The sequence below is a fragment of the Myotis lucifugus genome, unplaced genomic scaffold, assembly GCF_000147115.1.
Source record: "Myotis lucifugus unplaced genomic scaffold, Myoluc2.0 scaffold_599, whole genome shotgun sequence".
NCBI classification, from domain to species: domain Eukaryota; kingdom Metazoa; phylum Chordata; class Mammalia; order Chiroptera; family Vespertilionidae; genus Myotis; species Myotis lucifugus.
The window spans coordinates 71777-81081 of NW_005871647.1; the positions used below are offsets into that span (position 1 = coordinate 71777).

Consider the following 9305-nt stretch of genomic DNA (forward strand, 5'->3'; position numbering starts at 1 on the left):
AGGTCCCCGCCAGGCACCCGCTTCCCACGGTGACTGCCAGCAGGACAGTGTGCGGTGGGGTCCCGGCCAGCGGGTGTTTAATATTCCGTGGGAATCGCTCCCGCGGACGGCGGCTTCCCGGCTGCTGCGGTCTGTTCAGGGCAACAGTAGTAAATGCTGACGGGAATCCTTCTGCTCCCCGAGTCCCCCTCGGGGGCCGGCAGAGGCAGGCTGGGGGCAGCCTGGGCGGCTGGTAGAGGCGGCGTGTCTAGCTGGGTGCGAAGGCCAGCATGGGGGTGCGGCCTGCAGGTTAAAGCACAGCCTCCCTGCACACTGGGAACATTTCGATGGAGCAGGTCCTTCTGGAATCTGCAGAATGCAACCTAATCCTTCCGGTGTGTCGTGTTGGTTTGATAAAAGCCTGCATTGGGCAGATTCTTGACACCGAAGATGCTACTTGCTGGACTAACGTTAAGACCACGAACTGCCATCTGGCAGGTGACATTTATGGGGCGTGAAATTTATCCCCCAGGGAGGTGCCTGGCCTGGGTCACCTAGAACCTTCTTCGAGGACGGGGTCTGCGTCACCTGGGGCGGAAGTGCAGCCATGAATAAACACTCTCTCCAATTGGTCAGGCACTGAACATACAGAGGCCATGGCGCGAGGCCTGGGTGGCCTTCAGAGACTCGTCAATCCAGGGGGATCGACCTGGCGGGGAGCATCAAGATCTGGGGACAGACTGCTGACCCCCACGTGGGCCCCGATTTGCTTGAGGCCGGGGCCCAGGAACCTGTCTTTCTAAAGAGCCTCCCAGAGAGAGGAGAGCCCCCTCGCGTTGCTCACACTGAGCGCGAGGCCCTTCTACCAGGCAGCGCCGCCCTTGAGGCTGCCCCTTGTGTCCCGGCCCAGCCTGCTGGCAGCAGGGAGCACTGGGAGGGCAGCTCCATGCTTGGGGAGCGCCACCCCGGCGACGACGTCGCACCTGTCACCAGCTGGGGACCACAAGTGAAGCTAGCCTCTCATTTCAAAGAGAAACACGGACGCAGCCCAGCGGCTTAATCCGAGTCTGTGTGGGCTCACCTCTGGACAGTGAGCAGGGATGCTCAAGGGGACAGCTGCTCTGGGGAGCGACCCAGCTGGGCCCCTGGGGAGGGGGCTGGCGCTCACCGGCAATTACAGAGCAGCCTGCGCCCGCCTCCAGGCCCACGGGGGAGGAGCAGGCCCTGGCACAGAGCCGGGAGCTGCCCGGCATCGATCACCAGCCTTCACCAGCGGTTTTAGGAACGAGGATGCGCTGACTGCGCCTCGGTGGTGGGAACCGTGCCGGCGAGGCCCGGGGATTCCCGGGGGGAAACGCACTCCACCCACACGGAGTCTCAGAAAAAACCAAGCAAGCAAACCAACAAAACCAGCAGCGAACGTTCAGAGAGCCCCACACGTCTTCTTCATGGCTGCGAGGCTCAATTAGGGAGCGGAACACATGGGTTTTCAAAACATTGCAAACGAGAGCGAAATCGCAGGTAATGTCTGAATATGAGTTTCCAGCGCTTTTGATTTAATGAAGTTGCTAGAAAACAGATGCCTCCTTTCAACTCCCCCGCGAGCGGCTCTGAGAGTCATCCTTTAATAAAGTTACAAGGGGCCGTGACACAGTGCTGACACACAGTTCTCTCCGGGGGACAAATTATTTTCCTCTGTAGGACTCGAAACTCTTAAAATCCAATTTGCTGCAAAAGCTCGCAGGGAACAAAAATCAATAGAACTTCTGCAGACCGAACCAGTTTCTGTGTGGCAATGGCTGCATCGCCGCCAGGAGGTCCGAATTGCGCACCCTTTGGCTACGGCAACATCTAAATTGGAATCTTCCAGACACTTCAACTCTCCCCCTGTTTTCAGTAACAGGAAACCACCCACAGGAGGCTTCCATCCCAGGCAGCTTGGCCCTGGAGGTCCCAACGTTTCTTTCTTCCTTTCTTTCCTTCTGACTTTTTTCTGTTTAAATACATTTTTATTGATTTCACAGAGGAAGGGAGAGGAAGAAAGAGAAACATCAATGATGAGAGAGAATCATGGATCGGCTGCCTCCTGCACGCCCCTTCTGGCCTCCCACTGGGGATCGAGCCTGCGACCAGGGCATGTGCCCTGACCGGGCATCCAACCATGACCTCCTGGTTCATAGGTCGATGCCCAACCACTGAGCCACACTGGCCAGGCCCAACACTTCTTATCAGAGTAATTCCAAGCCAAACAGATGCCAGGTGCCTGCAATGTGCGGCACAGTCCCACCCACTAGGGTGGCTTTTCAACACTCGCACACAAACAACAGAAACGGGAAAGCAGCACGTGTTGGGGAGGATGTGGAGCCACGGGGACCCTGTACATGACCGTGGGCGGGATGACAAAATGGTGCAGCTGCTGTGGCAAACCGCCTGGTGGCTCCTCAAAGGACGGAAAGTAGAGTCAGTGCATCAGCAGCACCCCACTTCTGAGTGTACCCCCCACGCCAGCGAAAGCAGGGAATTGAACAGGTTCACAGCAACGTTATTCACAGTTGCCAACAGGTGGGAACAACCCGGTGTTCCTCGGTGAGTGAATGATTAAGAATGTGGTTGACAGACACAACGGAATGTCATTCAGCCTCAAAAACGAGGCGCGTTCTCACGCGTCACAACATAGATGAACTCGGAGACACACTGCTAAGGGAAATAAGCCAGGCGCAGAGGGACGGATGCTGTGTGATCCCCCTTATGTGAGGCTCCTCGAGGAGGGGAGTTCATAGGGACAGAAAGGAGAAGGGGGCGTCGGGGGCAGGAAGAATGGGGAGCCGTTTAGTGGGGACAGAGTTTTAGTTTTGCAAGACGGAGAGTCCCGGAGATGCTGGTGTGATGGTCGCACCACAGTGCGGGTGTACGTAATGCCACTGAACTGTGCGTTAAAACGGTTAAAGTGATAAAGTGTGTGCTCTGTGAATTTGACCACAGTCAAATATAACATAAGCCCACTCCACCCTAAGAGGCCACACTAGCTAATGGGCTGATGATGGAGGAGCCACGCAGGTGAGGCTCGGACTGGCCAGTGCTGGGGTCCAGCCCCAGCGGGTCCAGGGGTTCCCAAAGGTGTGGACGGAGTCGGCGAAGAATGTTTTACACGGAGACAGTGTTCAGAACTCTCTAGCTTTCCTTAGTCTCCGTGGATCTTCCTGTGCCTGGCTGAGGCCACAGAGAGAGATCCCAAGGCAAGCTGAGCCTTTATTTTATAGTGAGAGGTAAACAAGGTAGTTGTTTCTAGAGTTACACAGTTCTTGTGAGTTTCACTTGTTTTGACCATAGTTACACTTCCTGCACTTTCCTCAGCCCATTAGCTTCCCAGATAAGATCTAGAGAGCCTCATAAGGTCAAGCCTAATTATGCTAAGAGGACTGTGCCCTCTAAGCTGGAAATTGTTTGTGACTTTGCCCACAGGTCAGTCCGAGGCTTAACCCTATATCAGCTCCCCACAGGCCAGGACAGAGGGGTCCCCAGAGGTGTCTCCTCAGGAGGAGCCGATCATGTCAGGGACTCAGTGTCGGCCTGGGAGCCTCGCTTAGCAAGGCGGCCAGGGGAGCCACGCCAGGCTAGGCGCAAGGAGGCCGGGCTCCCTGACATCCCCCCAGCCTGAGCTCTGCACCCAGCCAGCTGTGGGTTACACCAGCCAGCACCCTGCTCGCCGCCCACGAGAGAAAACAGCCGCAAGAAGCGAGCTGCCCAAAGTGGGCAGAGCAGGTGGGCAGAGCTCCCAGGAGAACCGCCCCTCTGAGGAAAGACTCGGAGGTCTCAGGAGCAGGAATAGAAAAGCAAAGCAATGAGCCGCATTGGAGTTGGGAAACGCAGATGTAACACACCCCCACCCCTCGCGCCCCACACTCACCTGCCACGCGATCAGGTCCTTGAGCTTCTCGATCTTCTCGTGCGCCTCCGGGTGCTCCTGCAGGTACCGCTCCGTGAAGAAGGCCTGGAGGGGCGGGAGCCACTCAGTACCCCCAGCACCCACCATGCGCTCTGCACACCTACTGTGGGCCAGGCCCCGGGACAGAGCTGTGGGTAAAACAGACTCACACTCCTGGATTCACAAGGACAGGGGGCGGCTTGTGGTGGGAACGCCAGGGCCAGACCACACCGCTATCGGTCAACCCTGCCCACTCCCATCGAGATGCTTCCCGGGGGCCAGCTGGCCCTCTCCACGGAGCCGCCCTGACACTTGATCCTGTGGCCTCAGTGGTCCCAGGGCTCATGAAAGCCACGGGGGTCCCTCTTAGAGCCAACCTGGGGGGACCGTGCCCCGCCCAGGCCTGGCCATGGGGGGCCCTTGACCGTCTCCAGCCTGCAGGGGCTGCCCGGGCCTCCTGGCCTGGCCTTAGGCCGCCCGGGAGACCAGGGTGGGCTGTCCCTGGACGGGGCTGTGGAGAGCTGGCGGGCCACCTGCCTTTTCGTAGTTGGCGAAGCCGCCCATGACGGCCGGGTCCACGATGCCGGTAAGGAACATGGAGAGGGGGTTGATGGGCAGGCTGGGGTCCTCCAGGTGCTGCTGCACCATGCTGTCCAGCTTGTCGTTGGTCAACTGCATGGTCTCGATGGCGTTCTCCAGGGGGCTGATCTCCACCTGAGGGGGCAGCACAGGCGTCGGGCCGGCTGCGTCCACGCCCATCGCCGGTCCAGCCAGGAAAAGAGGGTTCCATGTGCTCTAGAACCACATCTGGATTTTCAAGGGGATTCGCTGGAAACTAAATGGCAGCCCACGCCATGCGGCTAAGACCCTGCCAGGGGACGGCAGACAGGAGACACTACAAAATGGGCATCTTTCAACCGGACGGCATATGCAGGCCATCGCTGCTGCCACGAGTTCATGGGGAGCCTGTGGCCGGCGAGTCCCTAAGGAAACTGCCCCACAGCGCTCCGCAGGCAAAGCAGGGTTAGCTAATGAGATGCAAGTCTTTATTTCTTTAAAAGGTGCTGGGGAGGCGCCCGGCCGGTGTGGCTCAGTGGTTGAGCGTCTTCCCATGTACCAGGAGGTCACTGGTTCCATTCCGGGTCAGGGCACATGCTCAATCCCCAGTCGGGGGCGTGCAGGAGGCAGCTGACGCATGATGCTCTCTCATCATTGATATTTCTCTTTCTCTCTCCCTCTCTCTGAAATTAATAAAAGAACACTTTTTTTCTTTAAAGTGCCAGGGAGGAGTAGCAAGCTATCTCGGCTTGAAATGAGCAAGTGCTATTAATCAAGGTGTTTGTCATGCAAATGGAGATGAAATCATAGGAAGGAGCTGGGAAAAGCCCTATGCAAATGGGGCCTGGCCCTAAGCTCTCCGGTAGCTAAGTGGAGGGGCTGTCAGACCATGGGGAGGGCTGGCGCACTGCCTACTGGGAGGCATGAAGCTCAGTCTCCGTTTCCCATAAGCTCCACCAGCTGTGCTCACCCATCTCACTAGGACAGCGGTTCTCAACCTGTGGGTGGTCGCGACCCCTTTGGGGGTTGAACGACCCTTTCACAGGGATTGCCTGAGACCATCGGAAAACACATATATAATTACATATTGTTTTTGTGATTCATCACTATGCTTTCATTATGTTCAATTTGTAACAATGAAAATACATCCTGCATATCAGATATTGACATGACGATTCATAACAGTAGCAACATGACAGTTATGAAGTAGCAACGAAAATAATGTTATGGTTGGGGGTCACCACACCATGAGGAACTGTATTAAAGGGTCGCGGCATTAGGAAGGTTGAGAACCACTGCCCTAGGAGGTTCGAGGATGAAGAGACGGGGGAGGGGGGGGTGTGATGTCGGGCTCAGTCTGTCTGATCTGGGGGCGGCATGCGCACTGGGCCGTGACCACACGGCACACGTCGGGAAGCGTGAGCGAGGGCCACGACAGTCCCTCCCGGGCGTGTCCTTACCATGAAAACGGACTTGACCTCAAACCACCTGAGAATTCCAGGCAGCTTGTACGCGGTCGTGTAGACGGTCCTCTCGATCCACATGTTCTGCGAAGGGAACACACGCCCGTGTGAGCAGGGTCAGCAGCTCGGCGGCTTCTGCCCCAGCGGGACTTCCGGCCCTCGCAAGGCCAGCCCCCAGGACGGGGTCCCCTGGGAGGGAGGACGCTCGGGAAAATGAGGGGGTTCCCTCGGAGCAAACGGGTTTCTGGAAAGGCTGCCCTGAGTGAGGCCCGGGCCTTACTGAGCCGTCACGTCAAGTGAAACTCAAAGGCACGTGAATTGAGGCCAAGGGGCTTTGTTAAAGTGACTCTCACATAATAACAAAACCCGTGCTTTAAGCTTTAATATTTCCACCTAACCGGCACATGTTTACGTTCTAAAATAAAGACATGGAAATAGAAGGGAGAACCATCACCCACTGCTCAGACACGGTCACTTACACGTTCACTAAGCATTGAAAAGTGTGTACAGTTTCAATAAAAACACCACTTTACAATCTACATGTTTTGTAAAGGCTGCCTTACATATGGGAGGCAATTGTTTCCGCCAACAAACACAACTCCTTCACCCCGCCTCCTGCGCTGTCACCTCCCTGCCCCTGGGGCGGGTGCTCCCTGAGCGGCTGAGTCTGCGCACAGGGACCCCGATACAGACACAGGGCACAAGGGGCACCTGTGCCGGGACCCGGGTCCGGGTGAGGCGGCTCGGACACCCCCAGGAGGAGGCACCTGTGTGCTGTGAACGCAGACACTTTCACAGCCCGCCACCTGTCACAGCCTCCTGGGGACTGGGACGTCGTCTGGGCCGCCATTGTCTATGTTTGAGGGGCGCTATGCTAGGGTGTCTGCACGGCGGGGCCTTCGAGGCTGTACTATCCCACAGGCCGTTTGGTTGGGGGTGGAATGAGCTTTAGGGGTGTGTGTGTGTGTGTGTGTGTGTGTGTGTGTTTACCGAAAATTCATTGTCTGGGTCTTTCTCTCCCTTGCGGATCGGCCGAGAATATTCAAATCGCTGGACCTCGTTCACCCTGTAAAAGCTGCAGAGAGAGAAATCATTAGGCATTTAACCCCCAAAGCAGTCGATTTCCTTTGCGAGGCGAGGCCGTGCCTCCCAGCGGGTCACCTGTTCCCTAAAATATCCCTGACCTTGACCGGAGGCGCTAGCTGAGCCTCTCTCTCCCCGCAGCTTCGACGCGGACGTTGGCAGGTGGAAAAATGAGCTGGAGCTGCCTCCTCCCCGTCCCCCAAACCCTCAGGGAGACCAGATGCAGTGACAGAGAGACGCCCAGCGGCGAAGGTGACTCGGAGGAGAGGGAAAGGCCCGCCGCCGCCACGCGTGTGCCGGTTACGTAAAACTGTCCATTAATAATGGATCTGTTGAACTTAGTCTTTCAACAGCGAACTTCTTAAAATAATTTCACTTAATACTTTATCATTTTGAAAATAAAAAACGACATCTTTATTATTTCTGAACAGGTCTTACATGCTTTACTAGTAGTTTCAGATCTACACACGGCAGATCTGCAACCACCAAGAGTGGCAGGGACGGGACCCGCGTGCCCCCCTCCCCTGGGGTGGGGGGGACCCCTGCACGGAAACGCAGGTGGGCTCCCCACGTCGGAGGGAAATATCTGAGCCTATACTATGGTTCACTCTTTGCTTTATGTCTCTGAGAAGAAAATGTCGCACCACTTAAAACGCATGCCTTGTGGACGCTACCATTTGCGACCAGCAGAATCCCCAGCAGAATCCCAGTTTATTTGTCGTTACTGCTGACAAGAGGTTAAGGATGGGAGTGAACCCAGCCAACCTCAGGCTACGAGGTAAGAGATCCTGAGCACTGACAAGCCATCCGATAGGTTAGCTTTTTGTTTGTTTTTTTTCACCAGAACATGGATCAAATGGAAAAGAAAATTCTTAACATCAAAGAAACATCGGAAGCACGCTGTGTCCACAGCATTGCTGAGCCAGGTACAACTCAGAGAGGCGTAAAATCTCACTCAAATTCGGATGCCTGCCCGGAGAGTTTTGAGACCTGCCTCACGATCCCACGTTACGTGATCGCTGGGTGTAGTTCCCCACGGGGAGCGCGCCTGGGGCTCCCTCTTCCTGCCTCGCAGAACGCACACTCGGCCACACCCAGGCACGGGGCACTGCTGAACACTTCCCAGGATCCTCTGCCCGGGGGGTCGTCAGCAGACCAGGTGTCCCCTCCCCCTCCTGTTTCCCTGGCCTGCCGACCTCTGACCCCTGGAAAGGAATAACCCGGCACCCTCCCAGCCTTGGGTGTCGACTTCTTCCTCCACGTTCTTTACAGCTGATTCTCGAACAACATGGTGTGATCTGCGCAGGCCCACTGAACGTGGATTCTTTTCCGTAAACAGGTGGCTGTTTGAGGGCTGACTGTGCGCATCGGTCTACACTGTGGTATAGAGAGGACCTGAGCAGGGGGTCCTGGAACCAACGCCCCCAGATGCCGAGGGACAAGTAAAGTTTGTGGTTGGCAGAAGTTCTACAAAGGCTTTTGGACCGTGGCAGAGGGTGCCCCTAACCCAGGCGTTGTTCGTGGGTCAACTGGACCTCCTGCACTGCACCCCACTTCCTTCCTGATGCTGAAAGGAATCTGCTCCCCTTCGCCGAGGCAAAGCCCAGCCTTTCCCAGTGACATGGCCGATGAGAGCTGTACGTCCCCTCCCGCCCTCGTCCGGGCAGGAAAACGGGTGGCTTACTTCACGATCTGCTCGGAGACCGGCCTGTGGAATTTGGGGGGCAGGTCCAGCTTGGGCTTCACCGTGAAGCACTGGATATCTGAGGGTGAGGAGGTCAAGGATCACCCTCCGGGGAGGCAGCCCCCGGACCCAGCCCTCCCCCTCCTGGCCTGGCGCCGGCCCGGGCGCGCGTGGCGCTGGGTAAGGATACACTGGCCGGGGGAGCTTTTGATCTCCTCGCTGGGCGGGGACGTTGTCTTCATTTTCTCGGCGTTTGGGAACTGAGTTAAGAGCCGAGCCTCAAAGTCTTCCCGGCGTTCGTACTCCTTCCCCCGGTAGATGAAAACTTTGCCCTGTAAACGGTGACATTCATTAAGTACCGGGAGGGGTGGGGGGAGGGCCTGGGACAAGTTCACACACGAGGGTCCTACCCGTCTCATTGAAAGGAAAAGGCTCTGCCCCGGCCGGCGTGGCTCAGGGGTTGAGCGTCGACCTATGAACCAGGAGGTCACGGTTCGATTCCTGGTCAGGGCACATGCCCGGGTTGAGGGCTCGATCCCCAGTGGGGGGCGTGCAGGAGGCAGCCCGGAACCCAGGATTCCTCCATCCACCTGGATATTTCTAATCCTCTTCT

At 56.9% G+C, this 9305-nt stretch overlaps 1 protein-coding gene across 1 annotated transcript in view; it reads right to left on the bottom strand.

The window, feature by feature from the left end:
• LOC102443158 (dedicator of cytokinesis protein 1) overlaps positions 1-9305 on the bottom strand; it is a 139550-nt gene that overhangs the window by 13407 nt on the left and 116838 nt on the right. Inside the window, 6 exon segments of the mRNA XM_023745881.1 lie at positions 3887-3970; positions 4442-4618; positions 5923-6009; positions 6916-7000; positions 8693-8771; positions 8883-9024. Coding sequence (XP_023601649.1) covers positions 3887-3970; positions 4442-4618; positions 5923-6009; positions 6916-7000; positions 8693-8771; positions 8883-9024 — 654 coding nt within the window.